At 38.0% G+C, this 18,108-nt stretch overlaps 1 protein-coding gene across 16 annotated transcripts in view; it reads left to right on the top strand.

Annotated features, from left to right (window-relative positions):
* The window catches only part of LOC140514419 (TP53-binding protein 1-like), a 125,748-nt gene that overhangs the window by 31,088 nt on the left and 76,552 nt on the right, over positions 1-18,108 (top strand). For all 16 annotated transcript variants that reach the window (XR_011970601.1, XR_011970598.1, XR_011970600.1 and 13 more), the window contains 3 exons: positions 2,857-2,986; positions 3,656-3,764; positions 8,019-9,522. Coding sequence is in view for 9 of the 16 variants with exons in the window: in XM_072624760.1 (XP_072480861.1) it covers positions 2,857-2,986; positions 3,656-3,764; positions 8,019-9,522 (1,743 nt within the window). In the remaining 7 variants the exon portion in view is untranslated. The remainder of the gene's footprint in view (positions 1-2,856; positions 2,987-3,655; positions 3,765-8,018; positions 9,523-18,108) is intronic.

The following is an 18,108-nucleotide window of genomic DNA, read 5'->3' on the forward strand; positions in this document are numbered from 1 at the left end:
TCTGGGTTACCACCTTTCAAGGATGTTATAGAGGACATTTCTTGTTCAGATACAGATAAGATGAGATGATTAGATGGCTCCTGAGGTCTTTTCCAACTGGGACTCTAGGAAAAGTAAAATTTTATTGAAAACTCACATTTTAGTATTCTGTGATGATGCTTTACTTTTTCTTTCTTTGAGTACTGGAAGCTAGGAGTGAAGTTGAAGGCATTAGGAGTAAATGCTTTGTGATTGGGTCCCTAGTGTTATGTTCAACTTTGCACTTCTCTCAAGCTCTGTAGTTTCCAACCCAGATGTCAGGAGATCTCAAACTCCTGCTCATGGAGAATGTGCCCTGATTAACCTTTATAAATTTTTTTCTGACTGGATTTATGAGTTGGGAACTTGTTTTTAAGACCTTTTTTCAAATGGACAACAAGAGCAAGAGTTTACAATATTCCTGGACCCCAAATTTTCCTGGAAACCATATGGTAGAGTAGAGAAACACACTGAATGTCAAGACTTCTGGATTGTAGTTCCAGCTCAGCTACTTACAGTAGTGCGCATGATCCTGGGTGAGTGATTCAGCTCCTCTGGATGTCAGTTTCTGCACTTATGAAATAAGGAGACTGAACCATGAGCTCTAGAGATGGCTTCTTGCTATAAAGATCTACAGTTTTACTCACACAGAGACATACTAATGATGGTGGGTGTTAAGCATCATAATATCTTCTAGAAGTCTCATTCTGCTTAAAATAGACACATCTGATGAATTATTGCCTTGCTGACATTTTCATCTTTCAGATGGTAGAGTGAACTGGCAGGGAAACTGGAGGTTAGGATTTAATTCTTGCCAATAGAAATATAGTATAATGAATAGAGAGCTAATCTTGGAAATTGGGTTTATGTCCCATCTCTGACATATACTGGCTATGTGACCATGGGCATATCATTTAATCTGTCACGGTTGGAAGTCAGTAATAGCAAACTCAAATAGGAATAGGGGGTTACTAATCTATTCTAAGGATTCCTGTGTTGCATGTTGACGTAATTTTAAAATGTAATGCTTTCTATTTTTATTATATTTTTATTTACTGTATTAAATATTTCCCAATTACATTTTTATCTAGTTCTGGCTACAGGGGGCCACACATTTGATATCTGTGCTCTAAGCCACTCTTTAAGTTGCAGAGAACGTGCTGGCTTGTATTAATAGGGATAATTACCTCACCAGAGAGTTCCCTATACAAATGAAATCACAGTTATAGCCCCTAACCCTCACAAGGAAAAACTGGTGAGTAGTATTGAAGTGACCAAAAAAACTGAGAAAACTAATTGTGACTACATCATCTTAGAACGTACAAGGGATAGAAGGTGGAGCTGTGATTTCAGTGACTGCACCTGTGATTTTAATGGTATTGGGGACTTTCAGGTGAGCAAACTCCCTCTACCAATGTATGGTTATAGAGAACTGCCCAGAGCACTGAGGAGTAGAAGACTTGCTCAGGGTCACATAGCCATTCTGTAGTAGTCCACCATTACACAACCACTGTATAGCAAGGGAAAGAACCCTGGCCATAGTAATTTATCCTGAAATTGAGTAAACTAATTTTAGTAAGTCAGTTGTTGATTTTAGGTCAACTGTTCTTTAAATTAACTATTGATTTTAAATTCAACAAAAAAAGAGGTTTTTTTTTTACCTATCTGGGTTTATATCCATTGCCATCAAAGGGGCCCCTGTAATTGCCTTATGACCAATTGTCAGTCTCCCTTACCATTTTTTTGCCTCTTTCCAGTCTTCTTACACCTTATATCCCACCGTGTATTCTTCAGTTCAATGACACTATCTTCCCAAAGACAGAAATTTGAAAGTCTCTACCTTCAGGGCACTTAAAATTTACCTAGGAAGATAAGCAAGTAAACAAATAAATATGAGATAACTTGGTGAGGGAGAGAAAACACTACCAGGAGGAATAGAGATTTTTAAGGACAGAGATAAAGAAGGGAGTACATTGCAGTCAAAGGCATGGAGGCAGGAAGTGGGTTATCAAATTCAGAGGACAGCAGGTACGACAGTGTGGAATAGACTACATGAAAGAGAATATTAGGAACTATCTATAAAAGTAGTCTGTATCTAGACTGTGAAAAGCTTTAAAAACCAAGCTGAGAAATTTTATGTTTTTTTATCTAAAGGTACCACGGCTTCTTAAGGAGGTGACCTGATAAACATATTGTTACAGGAAGAATATTTTGGAGGCTATGTGGAGGATGAATTGGAGGGGGGAAACTTAAGCTAGGAGTTTAATTAGGCTGTTATTATAGTTCAAGCAAGAGTGAGGAAGGTCTGAACTAGGGTGGTATGTATGTGAGTAGAGAGGAGAAGGGCCCAGAGACTTGGAGAATATATGTGGTTAGGAGTGGGACAGGGGTGATGATTCAGCAAAGGAAACTGAAAATGATACTGAGACAGGTAAGAAGAGAACCTGGAGAGTGAATTGAAATCAAAGGAATAGAAAAACACTGGAAGATCCAAGTGGTTATTAGCATAATGTTTAATTAGCTGAGGGTAATTATCATGAATTGGGGAAACAGAAGGAATGTGATATTCTCCCCTGGGGATATCAAGTCAGAGTTTATATATAGGAACTGTTTTGTATGTTATTAACAGAAGTTAAAATCGAATTAAACATTTTCTTGATCCTCCTAAAGTATAACATTAATAAAAATAGTGTTTTATGTAAAAGGAAAATGAAGGAAGGTTATTAAGCTAAAATTTAAAAAAAAATTTTGGAATTCAAAAGTCTCTTAAAAAACAATATTATTGATGTTTTGTGCTTTAAAACAAATCAGTTAATATATGTTATGCTACTTTTGTAGTTCAGTTTGAAGCAAGTCCTGGTGCATCTTCCCAGAGTTCAGTCTCCCCCATAGCCATCAGTGGAAGTCGTTGGTTCAGTACAGGTGTTCAGAGGCGAAGTACAAGGATTGCAAGCGAAAAAGTGTGCAGGTGAGTTGCTTCAGTCACTGATAACTAATGAAACTTAGTTTAAATGATTTGGATAGTTTGCTTTGTTATTTATTGTTTCTGCAAACTGATACAATTTTAATAATAAAACATTTTTGAAAATTTCCCTGTCAGTATACTCTTATTAGTCAAGAACATTTTCCTTTTTTCCCTCTATCAAAGAAAGATTCTCAATCTAAAAACCACTTCTGCTTGATTAAAATCTTGTCTCTTTTGCCCTACAGTATATCATCTTAATGTTTTACTTGTGATTTGAAAATCTATTTGATCCAAGTTCAAAGGACTATAATAGTTCTTGTCAGAAGCATGACAATTAGGTACACAAATAAAGTTTTCATATTCCCACTACTTATAAAATCTTAGATCTAGAATAGACTTAGAAATCATCTGATATAAATCCTAATGTTATAAATGTTGAGGAAACTGTCATCAAGTTGTGATTTGCCAAAGGTCCCACATAGCTAGTTAGGACTCCTCCATCAAGAGTGTCTGATATTTTTATTCTTTTAGGAGATGAGCACTAAAACTTATTGTGGATTTTTATGTTAAGTTTTGCCTCGCAGAAAAAATATTGTTGGCAACATATACAGCTTAAATTGTCGTTATCAAAAATTGCATTTTTTTTCTTCCCTCTTATGAAAAAATTCCTAGGGTGGAGTCAGGGAAGGCAGGTTGCTTCTCGCCTAAGAGAAGTCCTAAAGAAAAGGTCCGAAGATCCCTTCCTCTCAAGTTTAGTGTGAAGAAAAGTAGCAGAGATGTAGTAAGTATCTTTCATTCCTTCACTGTATTTTCATTCATCATTTCAGACTTGTAATTTTAATAATTTATCAAAAAATACCAAATCAGCCACAAGTTTTACTAAGTGCTGCTAAAAAGTCCATATTTTTGGTAATCCACAAGTAATATTTGCTCTGAGTAGTTTATTTCTAACTGTCATATTTTATATGTACCAAACTTTGACAACTATGAAGAACTTACACTTTGATTTGTATTTTTTGTTTTTCATTTTCCAATATACCTCGAACCTTCTTTCTTGGGAATTGTCCCGAATAACAGAAAAAGAAAGAAAATAATTCGGCAAAACAAACCTGCTCCTCAGTCCGGTCTGACGTTGTCCCATGTGTATCGTCCTCCGTATCTGAAAATGAGGGAGGGAGGTGCATCCTCATGTCTCTTCCTTGATCATTATCATTTCCCTGCATTCCGTTTTCCTTGCCTTGTTTTTTTGTTTTTATACATTTACATTTTTTGTCATTATGTGCACTGTATTCTTTGTTCTGACTGCTTCATTTTGCATCATTTCATAGAAGAGCACGTATTTCTCTGTCTCTTCAATTAGTCAATTCTTATGGTACAGCAATATTCCGTTATATTCATGTATCACTGTTTGCTTCTCTACTTCCCACGGATGGGGTATCTATCTACTTTGCTTCCAGTTCTTTGCTGTTACCGAAAGTGCTGTTATCAATACATGGCTATAAATGGGACCTTTTTTGTCTCTGACCTGCTTGGTGTATACGTCTGCCAGTGAGATCTTGTTTCCAAAATGATTGGACTAACTGAGCTTTAGGAGCAGTGTAGCGGTGTGCCTGTTTTTTTAATTTCAAATGTTCTTTTTTTATTATGAACTTAAATATGAATATTTCAACATACAAAGAACAAAATTTCTGTTGCAAGTCGTTTGAGGGCTTTTTTAAGAAAATGTTAAACTTAACAGAATTGCTTTGTTCCTTTCTGAACTTCTTCTGATTTTGATCTTTTGTGTATTTTTAAATGTTTCGTTGACCCTTTCTTTGATGTGTGAGTGTGTGTCTGTGTGTCTGTATTAGCACCATCCCTCTCCAAAAATCTTTCTTTCAAAAATAGAAGCCCTGGCCCTGCCTTGCGTAATGGAACTAAAGGAATCACCATTTGGCCATGTGTGAAAGCACGTGGCTCCTTCTGCACCTCTCTGCTATTCAGACACCATCATTTTTTTTAGCTATTCCTTGTTCCACTTACTTGCTACCAAAAAAAAAGTGCTTAGAAATATTTTGTGTACTTTCCTGCTATCTTTGATATGCTTATCTTTCCACAACTTCTCCAATTTTGACTTCCCATTTTTTGTTATCTGCCGATTTTCTAGGCATGAAATGAAGCTTTAGACTTGGTTTAATTTATTTTTCCCTAATTATTAGTGAGTTGAAGCAATCCTTCATATAATCGTTCATAGTCATTTTAAGAACTATTTGTTTATATCTTTTTTGCCTTCACCCACTGGGGAATGACTTTTAATTGTATATGCCCATGCTGGTTCCCTCGAAATCTGGGAAATCAGGCATGCGTCAGACCTACGTGATAGCTTTTTCCCCTTGTCAACTGCTTCCCTTATTCTAGTTCCATTAAATTTGTATAAGAGTTCTTCAGTTTCATGTAATCAGAATTATCAGTTTTATTCTCTAATCTTGTTTGGTAAGAATTCTGCCTTTAGCTGTTGCTTTTAAAGGTACCTGATCGGATTTTCCTCTGTTCTTTTTTTTAATGCTATGACTTTAATCTTCAGATCATGCATCCATTTGAAGCTTGTGGTATATTATATAAAATGTTCGAACATAATTTTTCTCGAACTTCTTTCATGTTTTCTGAGAAGTCCTTGCCAAGATTTATTGTATTTGTATCGTCAGCTCCTACCATAGTTACTGACACATAGTAAAGCCACCTTAGCAAGTACTTTATTTATTTTTTTTTATTTTTTAATGTTTAACAATCACTGCCATACAATTGCGATTTTATCCCCCCCCACTACCCCCCTCCCTCCCCACGACTGCATACAATTCTGTATAGATTCTACATATACTTTCCTATTGAGTATATTTTCACTATAGTCATGCTATGTAGTCAGACTAAAATAACTGAAAGAAATCGTATAACAAATCAGAACATGATACACAAACACATACACATACACAAACATGATCTGCTACATTTTGCGAATGACTTCCATATTTCTTTCTCTGAGTGTGGAAGGCATTTTGCCTTGAGAACCACCTTTGGGATTTTTTTTTTTTTATAAGAAGTTTTTGCATTATTACAAAAATCCAAGTCTACCAGAAAAAACTCTCACACACTGTGGTCGTTGCTGTGCACAAAGTTCTCCTGGTTCTGCTCCTTTCACTCAGCATCAGGTCATATAAGTCCTTCCAGGCCTCTCTGAAGTCTTCTTGTTCATCATTTCTTATGGCACAATAGTACTCCATTACATTCATATACCATAATATATTCAGCCATTCCCCAATTGATGGACATCCCCTTGACTTCCAGTTTTTGGCAACTACATAGAGTGCTGCTATAAATATTTTTGTACATGTGGGACCCTTTCCCATTTTTATGATCTCTTGGGGATATAGTCCTAGTAGCGATATTGCTGGGTCAAAGGGTATGCACATTTTTGTAGCCCTTTGGGCATAGTTCCAAATTGCTCTCCAGAATGGTTGGATGCGCTCGCAGCTCCACCAACAATGAATTAGTGTTCCAACTCTCCCACATCCTCTCCAGCATTTATCATTTTCTTGTTCTGTCATGTTTGCCAATCTTATAGGTGTGATGTGGTACCTCAGAGTTGTTTTGATTTGCATCTCTCTAATCAATAGTGATTTAGATCATTTTTTCATATGATTATAGATAGCTTTAATTTCTTCCTCTGACAATTGCCTGTTCATATCCTTTGACCATTTATCAATTGGGGAATGACTTGTATGATTATACATTTGGGTCTATTAAACACATTTTCAAAAGGAATGTATTTTAAAAGTAGTTGTTAAAAGTGTCTGTCTAAAGGGGCATCTCGGTGGTGAAGTGGATAGAGCACCGGTCCTGGAATCAGGAGGACCTGAGTTCAAATGTGGCTTCAGGCACTTACTAGCTGTGTGACCCTGGGCAAGTCACTTGACCCAGATTGCCTCGCAAAAAAAAAGGGGAGAAAAAAAAAGTGTTTGTCCAGGCTCTCAGATATGTGACCGTTACAGTCAGGTCCCAATTAGTGCAAATAATGGAATTCCTGTTTGCATTTGTGCTATTCAAAGTTATATTTATGTAAACTCTGATTATTTATTCTAGCCCAGTGGAAATATGCAGTGCGTATTCAAATAATGCAAACACTTTAGGGGATTTATTATTCATAGTATTTAGGACTTAGCTGCGTATTTTCCAAAAGAGCAAAGAAAAAATTCAAGGCGCTGAAATATAGACTGATATTGTACGTATGGACTGTCTTGTAATCTTATTTGATTCCTAGTTAGATGTTATAATTTTAAAATAATAGCACATTCATACCTCGCCTGCTTGGCATACAACTTTTCACAATTCCAATTCAGAGTGGCACAGCAAAAGAAAAATCTTTTAGAATTGACATCTGTCCTAGATTTGACTTGTTATCAGCGTAGTGACATTCATCAGCTGCCATAATACTGGGAAGCAAGATGGTTGCACTGCTCTTATGTGAAAGAATGAGAACTTCACTGAACGGTTTACTCTGTGTTTAAGGAGTCATGTACTTTCTGGGTTTCACAATCACCGCTCTTCCTAAGACAGAGTCCTTTAGTAAAATTCACACAAGTGCGTGCTGATTCTTCACCATCATTATTTTTAAAGTGCCCATTTAGCTGTGTGACGCTGTATTGGAACTCTAAACATATGTAGTCAAATATTTAAATGTTTTTCCTTTCTTCCAAGGGAGAAGTCTGTTATCTTTAAAAATATCTTATATACATTCTGTTTTACTCATGTCTGTGATTTGGCAAGAGGAACTAGAGGAGGAAGTAGCTTTTTGTTTTGAGAAAAAGATTGATATACAAATCTGGGATTTTTTCCTAAACACACCTTTTTTAACCCTGTGATCATGGGCAAAGTGCTTATAAACTCAGTTATTTGGTTTCTAGTTTGAATAAAAAGAGATGTAGGTTTCTGATGTGAGTTATAGGTGAACAAAGTAATTTGAATGTGAAGAAAAAATGTTTATTACCTTTTCTCTCCTTAGGACATTTTTATTCCATCTCCAAGTTTGGAGCAGGGACCAAGTGACGAAAAGAACACTGAAGATAGATACAATTCCTCTTTCACAGTGGAGTGCTCTAAGACTTCACAGACTGAGGAAGGAAATCCCACTGAGGATCTTGGGCAGCCACTAATGGGAGAATCCTGTGAGCTGATGCTTTCTGGAAGTGATTGCAGCCAGTCTACAAAGATGGAGAGTTTGACCTCTCAGCAGATCGATGAAGATGCTAAGAACACGCAGACTGAAGATACGCAACCTGTATCTCAAACTCTGGAATCTAAAGTTTGTCCCACAGAAGATTCTAGTGTACTAGTGAACCAAACAAAAGACAGTCAAGAAGAGCTGAGTGAAAACTGTAAAAAGACAGAAGATGCTGTAAAAACTACAAATGAAATGATCATTTCAGCCACTGAATGCAAAACCAGAGAAGAGATGGAACATGTTTGTGTTGATTTTACATGTGATTCAGGAAGCCAAGTACTTCTTTCTGAGAGTCTTTCGTCTGAGGCTGTTTCTGAGGCTCTTCCGTCTGAGGCTCTTCCGTCTGAGGTTCTTCCCTCTGAGGCTGTTTCGTCTGAGGCTGTTCCGTCTGAGGCTGTTCCGTCTGAGGCTGTTCCGTCTGAGGCTGTTCCGTCTGAGGTTCTTCCGTCTGAGGCTGTTCCATCTGAGGCTGTTTCATCTGAGGCTGTTGCGTCTGAGGCCCACTTAAATGCATTAGATCAGGAGGTCTCTGTGGAGGCTAAACAATATCACACAGAGAAGAGGTCTTCAATTTCTGAGGTTGAAGAAATTCCTGAAACCCCTTGTGAAAGTCAAGAGGAGGGGCAGAAAGAAGAGAAAGAAAACAGGGAGAGTAGCCCACTCCATCCCTCTCTGATTCAGACTCAGTCACCAGGATTATGCCTCCAAGAAAAAATCCCAGATCAGGAGTACCAAGGAGCTATGGAAGTTAATACTAGTGTCAGTGGTAGTGATTCTCCAAAAAAACTGAAAATGCATGATGAAGAACTGGAACAGAAGGACCCAGAGGCTGGGGGAGAGGCCACCTCAGAAAGCTGTGGTGTCATTGTAGAAGAGAAAGCCACAAAAGATGAGTCCTCAGCTGATATTGCCTCTCAGCCTGTTGTGGGAGAAGAGGCCCACGAAGATACTCATTCTTGTGTGGACGTTGATCCAGGAATAGAACTGGGTGCTAAGAACAGTCTAGATGCTAAGGGAGAGAAGAGCCAAGAATCTGACGAGAATCTGGAATCACTTACTGAGAAGGAGAACCCTCAGCACTCTCCAGTGTCTTTAGAAAGAGTAGATGATATACTGAGAACTGAACAGGAGAAGCAGCAGCCACAATCTCCAGGGCAAGCAGACACCTTATTAATAAAACATTCGCAAATGGATACTATAGAGGAATCAGGCAGTGAAGGAAAGACTCAGCAGCTTGGGAAAGCCGCTGACCATTGTCTTCAGAGCCCCTGTGAAAGCTCCAATGGTGAGTACGATTCATAGATACGAAGGGGGACTGTTTGACTCGTTCAGCTGATGGATTGAGAAGCTTAACCAGAATTGATTTTTGAGAGGTGGGAATAGAGGGCTGAAGGTTATTATTGGAGCTAAATTCTAAAGTGGAACAGATATTAATAAACGGAATAACAATTAGCCAGTTATCAAAAATAATCATTTTTTCTAATCAGAGGTTGTCTTTACTGACTATAATTCTGGCTGCCTTATAGTCATAAAGGTTCTTGAATTTCACAAATACGTATAAATTGTACTTACCTTGCTTTTTTTAGGGGGAGAAATTGTGGAAGTGGGGTAGGGAGCACAGCTAAACTGTATTTTCAGTTGAGTCATCTAGAAATAATAAATATTCACTTAATTATTCTTCATAGAACTACAAATAGGCTCTTAATTAAATAATTTGCTAATAGTTGTTTTCTCTTCAAGAGTATTAGACTAAGTTTCTAAGTATGATTTAACAGATATATAAATCTTAGAAATTAAGACTTGAAAGATTTAATGTCCATACTTCTTCTGGGATCTATTTCAAGATTATAAATTGTTTTGAGCTGTGTCGCATACTACTGAGAGACTGCAAATAAGAACATATCATCATAGTGCTGAGGTATTCTTAATTTTTCAAAGGTTATATTAGTGGGATTATAAGCTCTGACAGGTCATTTCATGTGAAAAAGGCTTCCAGTATGGGCCTGGTGATGCCAGGTTGGCTATTAAGTGTTTATCGGGGTTTTTTTTTTAATACGTAATACAGTTATTTTTCAGTTTTCAACATTAACTTCCATAAGAATTTGAATTCCAAATTTCCTCACATCTCTCCCTACCCCTCACTCCAGGACAGCATGTACCCCATGCACCCCTTCCCCTAAGTCTGTCCTCCCTTCTATCATCCTCCTCCTTTTCCCACCCCCTCTCCCTTCTGTTTTCCTATAGGGCAAAATAGTTTTCTATACCCCATTGCCTGTACATCTTATTTCCTAGTTGCATGAAAAAAATTGTTAACATTAATTTTTAAAGCTTTGAGTTCCATATTCTCTTCCTCCCTCCCCACTCACCCTCACTGAGAAAGCAAGCAGTTCAATATAGCTCATCCATGTGTAGCCATGCAGAACACTTCCATGACAGTTGTGTTGGGAAAGACCAACCACATTTCTCTCTGTCCTGCCCTCCATTTATTCCATTTTCTCTCTTTACCTGTTCCCACAGTAGTACTTGCTTCTGATTATCCCTTTCCCCAATTTGATGTCCCTTCTATTATCCTCCCTCTCCTATCCCCTTTGCTCCTGCCTTCCTGTAGGGTAAAATAAATTTCCCTACCCAACTGAGTGTGTGTTATTCTCTCCTTAAGCCAGATCCCATGAGAGTAAGGCTCCCTTAGTCCTTTTCATTTCCTCCTTCCTCTCCTTCATCATAAAAGCTCTTTCTTGCCTCTTTTATGTGAGATGATTTGCTACAGTCTACCTCTCCCTTTCTCTTTCTCCCAGTACATTCCTCTCAACAGTAAATTTTATTTTTTAGGTATTTTCCATATTCAGCTCACCCTGTACCCTCTGTCTCTCTGTCTCTCTCTCTTCCTCTGTATCTATCTATCTTATCTGCCTATCTGTCTGTTTATCCATCCACACCCATATACATACCTACACATATGATATACATACACATATGCACCTACATACATACACATACACACATATAAATTCTCTCTAACTACTCTAATACTGAAAAAGGTCTCATGAATTACAAATGTTTTTCCATGTAGGAATGTAAGCAGTTCAACTTCAATGAGTTCCTTAAGGCTTCTCTTTTCTGTTTACATTTTCATATTTCTCTTGATTCTTGTATTTGAAAGTCAAATTTTCTGTTCAGCTCAGGTCTTTTCAACAAGAATACAATGCTTGGAATTCCTTTATTTCACTGAAATTCCATTTTTTTCCCTGAAGTATTGCACTCAGTTTTGCTGGGTAGGTGATTCTTGGTTTTAGTCCTCTATAATATCATATTCCAAGCTCTCTGATAACTTAGTATAGAAGCTGCTAAATCCTGTGTTCTCCTGATTGTATTTCCACAATACTTGAATTGTTTTTTTCTGTTTTTTTTTTTTCCTGGCTGCTTGTAATATTTTTTCCTTGACCTGGGAACTCTGGAACTTGGCTACAATATTGCTAGGAGTTTTCCTTTTGGGGTCTCTTTCAGGAGGTGATCAGTGAATTCTTTCCATTTCTGTTTTACCCTCTGGTTTTAGAATATCAGGGCAGTTTTCTTTGATAATTTCTTGAAGGATGATGTCAAGGCTCTTTTTTTGATCATGGTTTTCAGGCAGACCAATAATTTTAAAATTATCTCTCTTGGATCTATTTTCCAGGTCAGTTGTTTTTCCAATCACATATTTCACATTGTTTTCTATTTTTTTCATCCTTTTGGTTTTGTTTTATAATTTCTTGATTTGTTATAAAGTCATTAGCTTCCATCTCCTCCATTCTAATTTTTTTTAATTTTATTTTTCATTTTTAACACAGTTTACAACAGATAAAACAATTCAAACTTTTGGTCAGGTGATACTTCTTTTTAAAACATTTACAATATGGACCACAAAAGAATTTTTTTTTTAAACATTAACCAACTGAGACACAAATAATATTTATGTTGCTAACCTCACAAGCTCTTGACCTGATCGTCTCCACAGTATTACTAAGAATTAAAGGACTCTAACTTGTTGTTGTTGGTCTAAAGTCCTATGAATAATAGCTTAATTTTAGACTTAACCTCAGATGTTCCCCTACCAATAATCTGTAATTTAATAGATCTGATATTAAGCTTACAAACCTTTTGACTATAGGAAATTGCCAACAAGAGTAGGGACACTGCAGGGAACCAGTATCTCTCCAACTTCATGTCAATTCCAGGCAGGAGTAGATTGTGAACTTGCATTCAGCCAGGCTTAAAGTCTGCCAGGTGTCAGTGGGGAAATTGAGTCAGGAGAATCCTACTTCAGCCCATGCTGAGCAGCTGCTCTCCCACCCTTCCCATGAGATCACCTTTTGCAGCTCATGCCAGCATCTCACAGGCTTACTGGCATCATGTATTGGAGGCTCAGACTGCCTTTCTTGCTATCCATACCTGGAGTTAGACTCAGAAGAACAGTCACTTAACAGTCCCATAGCGTCTAAAAATGGCAAGTTACAATGACCAGGTTTCAAATATTGTAATTTCACTTTGGCTAAGGAACATCTTTTAGGCAAATCTGAAGTGGCTTACATGCCTTTCTATACATGTTCTAGTTCTTGATTAAATAGCCATCGTAAAATCAAATTTACCATTAAAACCTTGACTTTACAATCGAAGCCGAATTTTACCTGAGGTTACCGTCCTCTAGGAAATTTGGACTGAAATTCTTTCCCCCAAACTAAAGATGTCATTAATTTTCTGTGGTATGATATAAATTTTCATATCAAATTTAGTGAGCATGTTATTCCCTCCTTCAGCCACATGTGAAGAGAGTAGCTTCATTTTTCCCCTCTCCCCTCTCCTTTTTCTCCTCCATTGAACAAGATTTTTCTTATCTCTTTTATGAGTTATAGCCTGCCCCGTTCCATTTCTCCCTTTCTCTTTCCGGTATTTTCCTCCTTTACCCCTTAATTTTTATTTTATTTTATTTTTGTGTGAATATCATCTCTTCTGATTGAACACACCCTGTACTCTCTATCTTTATATGTATGTGTGTGTGTGTGTGTGTGTGTGTGCGCGCGCGTATGTACAATCTCTCCATGTACCCAAATTACTGAAAGATTCAAGAGTTATAAATACATTCTTTCCATGTAGCAAACAGTTCAGCTTTAGAGTCTTTTTATGATTTTTCTTTCCTGTTTATCTTTTCATGCTTCTCTTGATTCTTGTCTTGGGAAGTCAGATTTTCTATACAGGTCTGGTCTTTTCCTCAGTATGAAGTGAATGATTGAAAGTCCTCTATATCATTGAATGACCATTTATTCCCTTGAAGTATTATACTCAGATTTGCTGGGTAGGTGATTCTTGGTTTTAGTCCCAGTTCCTTTGACCTCTGAAATATCCCATTCCAAGCCCTTTGATCCCTTAATGTTGAAGCTGCCAGATCCTGTGTTATCCTGATTGTATTTCCACAATACTCAAATTGCTTCTTTCTAGCTGCTTGCAGTATTTTCTCCTTGATCTGGGAACTCTGAAATTTGGCCACAATATTCCTAGGAGTTTCTCTGTTCGGGTCTCTTTCAGGAGGTGATTGGTGGATTCTTTCAATATTTATTTTTCCCTCTGGTTCTAGAATATCAGGGCAGTTTTCCTCAATAATTTCATGGAAGATAATGTCTAGGCTCTTTTTTTGATCAAGGCTTTCAGGTAGTGCCATAATTTTTAAATTGTTTCTCCTGGATCTATTTTCCAGGTCAGTTGTTTTTCCAATGAGATGTTTCACATTATCTTCTATTTTTTCAAATTTTTGGTTTTGTTTACTAACTGCTTGGTTTAATTCATAGTCATTAATTTCTCTGAATTCAGTTCTCTCTTTCAACAAATTATTCTGTTCAGTGAGCTTTTGAAACTTCTCCTTCATTAAGGTATTCTTCTCCTCATTGGCTTTTTGGACCTCTTTTGCCATTTGGGTTAGTCTATTTTTAAAGGTGTTATCTTTTTGGGTCTCCTTTAGTAAGCTGTTGATTTGTTTTTCATGATTTTCTTGCATCACTCTCATTTCCCTTCCCAATTTTTCTTCTACTTCTCCTACTTGATTTTCAGAATCCTTTTTGAGCTCTTCAATGACTTGAGTCCATTGCATATTTTTTTTTATAAGTTTTGGATGTAGAAGCCTTGACTTTTATGTCTTCCTCTGATAGTATGCTTAGATCTTGCTCATCTGAAAGGATGGGAGAAAATACCTTTTCACCAAGAAAGTAACCTTCTGTAGTCTAATTTTTTTCCCCTTTTTGGGCATTTTCCCAGCCAATTACTTGACTTTTGAGCTCTTTGTTAAGTGGAGGATATACTATCCCAGGTTTCAGAGGTTTTGTGCAGCAACTGTTTTCTGACATATCTCTAGGCACCCATAAGTTTTCAGTTCCTCCAAAGTGGTATAATCAAGGAGAGGTGTTCACTCCTCTCCTGACCTGTGCTCTGGTCTGTGAGCAATCACAAGCACTCTTTTCTGCCCTGGAACTGTGAGTAGGATTCCCTCTGCACAGCCACCACCAGCTCTGCCACCTCAGCGCTCTTTCTCACCCCAGGGCTCCTCCTCACCCTAGGACCACCACTCATGATTGAGACTCAGATCTGCACTCAATTCCCCTACTGTCTGTAGGCTGAGAACTCCAGAAGCGCCACTTCTGCAGCAGTGGTTGCCGCTGCCCTGGGAACTGGGGTTAGACCATGTTCTCCTCTCACCCAGGTGAGAGAACTTTTTCACCGACCTTTAAAGCTGTCTTTGGCATTTTTGGGTTGAGAAATCTGGAAATCACAGCAGTTGTCAGTGCCCTGAGGCCTGCTCCAGTCCGTCTGTGCTGGCAGTTGGGTTGCATTCCATTTTGAGCCCAGTGCAATAGATCTTTCCTGTTGGCCTTCCAGGTTGTCTTGGGCTGGAAATAAGTTTTACTCTTTCATTTTGTGGCTTGTGCTGCTCTAGAATTTGTTTAGAGTCAATTTTTGCAGGTATTTCAAGGGATTTGGGGGAAGAGCTTGAGCATGTCCCTGCCTCTGTTCTGCCATCTTGGCTCTGCCCAAGTGTTTATCTTTTCCTTTTTCACTAAAAGATCATATGTTAAGCCATTGAAGGGGTTGCAGTCTGTGAGGATGGATAGAGTATCCTTCCCAATAAAATCATGGATCCTTGAGGTATGAATATCATTGCAGTGCTATGTGAGAGAGTGTAATTAGAAAAATATTTGTAAGAGACAGAAAATTGGCACTATAATGTTTCTGTGAAGCCAACTCTAGAGTTTCTAAAGGCATATTCGACATTTGGGCAATATTTCCATTATATTAATTACATAAATAGGCTCTTTTTTAAGAGTATAATTTAAAGAATTTTGACTAGTTATGGTAAGGGATACTGAGTAACTGCTTGGAATAAATTGTGTAACCCAGTATTTTATTTCTCACTCATCTTTCTTTGGCTTTTTTCTTTTCTTCACCTCTTTCTGGAGAGTTTGACGCAGCACTTTTGTCTTTAGTACTTTCTTCTTGTTAAGTGTTTTTTAACACTGCCCTCTTAGGGTTTTCCTCCATCTGTTAGATCCCTCCTTGTGCTCTTTTACCGGATCCTCATTTGTGGCACGCCGCTGTAGGTGCGCGTCGCCGTGGGTGTCCCGCAGGGCCCTGTCTTATAGCTCTGTTTCTTCCCTTGGTCTTCTCATCAGCTCCCATGGCTGTAATGATCATGTCTACGTTGGTGATTCTGATTTTGCCCTTACTTTTCTGCCGACTTCTATTCTTGCATTTTCAGTTGTCTTTTAAACACTTCAGACTAGCTATCCAGTAGACATATTAAACTCAACATATCCAAAACAGAACTCACTTTCTTGCCCTCTGAATCTCCCCTTCCCCTTGCCTTCCCTACTACTGTTGAGGGCACCACAGTCTTCCCAGTACTTCCAACTTGAAACCTGGGTGTAATCCTGGACTCCTTACTATCTTTCACCCCCCATATCCAATCTAGTTCCGATACTGCTGCTGCCCTGGTACAGGCCTTCATTGTCATTATCATTTTGCACTTGATCTATGATAAAAGTCTGCTGGTTTGTCTGCAGGTCTTTCCCTGTTCTAGTCTTTTCTCATCTCCTTTGCAGTATCTTCATCCAGGTCACGCCCATTAATTGTGGGTGATGCCCAAGGCTCTTCCCTTCTTTCTTTTTGCTATTTTGCTTGGTGATTTTTCCCAACTCCAATGGGTTCAGCTATCGTCTCTATACTTAAGATTCCCACATCTCTTTATTCAGCCCTAACCTTTCTGTTGACCTTTCTTGGACATCTCAAACTGGGTGTTCTGTCGACATCTTAAACTTAGTATGTCCATGACTGAAGGCATTCTCTTTTCCCCAAAGCCTCCACTATTCCCAACTTACATACTACTATCAAGAGCACCATTTATTTTGACTCCTGACCTGGTTGTTATTCTTTCCCCTTACTTCCTCTTTTCCTTCTAACCCCATCATATTTCATCAGTTGCCAAGTCTTGTTGATTCTGCCTTTGTCCCTTCTCTGACCCTTGAACCCCCTTGGTATAGGCCCTTGTGTATTCCTCTCCCTGGCCTCCTTGCTGTTCCTCCCATATGACGCTTCATAATTCCACTTGGCATTTTTACTGACTTGTCTCCCAGGCTTGGAATTTTATTCTTCTTCATCTCGATCTCTTGATCTTACCTTCCCCAGAAAACCTTTCCACATCCCTCTTAATGCTACTGCCTTTCTTCTCTTGATAGTCTCTAATATAGTTTGCGTATATCCTGTTTGTATACAGTTGTTTGCATGGTTTCCCCTGTTGTAAAGTGTGAGCTCTTGGAGAGAGGGGATTTTTTTCCTTCTTTGTCTCCCCAGTGCTTAGCACTGTCATGGATATGTACTAGGTGCTTCATACATATTTGAGGACTGTGATGGATGTATATTAAAAGATGTGTGGTTTTATTACATAAGTACAGTAGTTTGAATTTCGGTGATTAGGCTAAGAAAATGTTAGGCCTTCTATGTTCACTTTTTTTATCATAGTTTCTAAGGTACTTTAAGATGCTTAATAAAAGTTCTTTTAAGGAGTTAAAGCATTTTTCTTGAGCTTATTTTTAATATTGATCTGCTGTAGCAAATCTTTTCTTCATAGAAAAACTTGCGCATACCTTTTTCAGAATTATCATAAATTCTGAATTAATGAAGTCTTGAATCAACTATGCTCAGTTTTGAGATTGAATATTGAGAAAAAGTTTTAAAGGGTTCACATTAGAACAATAAATCCAAATAAAGCGCTGAAAAATTGTATTTGGTGAGAAATTAAGGAAATTGGGACTGTTTAATTTGGAGAACAGAAGGCTAAGAAGCCGAAGTTTTTTAGGGGAAATTGCCACTAGGGATCAGGTGAAACAGCTGGGCTATTTATCCTGAAGAAGAGAGAACTTGGGTGGGGTAGGACAGCAACATAGCTGTTCTCAACTATTTAAAGCATTATCTTGTTATACAGAAGAGGGATTAGATTTGGTTCATAGCCTCAAAGAGCAAGACTGGGGTGGAATGGAATTTCCACTGCACAGAAATTACATGGAAGTGGTTTAAAGCTCTTTCATAAAAGAAAGATTTCAAAGATTACACTAACAAGTCACGGTCCAAATGGAATAGGCTTTGGCGGGATAGGTTACTGAGCTCTCAGTCAATGGAAGTCTTCAAGTAGAGCCTTGATAGACTTGATTACTTATTGGGAGTATTACAGATTTATGTTTGAATAAGGGTTGCACTAGATGACTTTTGAGATTCCTTACAAATCAGCAAGTTTCTGATTTTATGACGTATGTAACTAGGATATTGTGACATGCTAGCAGTGTGCTAGCTACTCTAG

The sequence above is a fragment of the Notamacropus eugenii genome, chromosome 7, assembly GCF_028372415.1.
Source record: "Notamacropus eugenii isolate mMacEug1 chromosome 7, mMacEug1.pri_v2, whole genome shotgun sequence".
NCBI lineage: Eukaryota > Metazoa > Chordata > Mammalia > Diprotodontia > Macropodidae > Notamacropus > Notamacropus eugenii.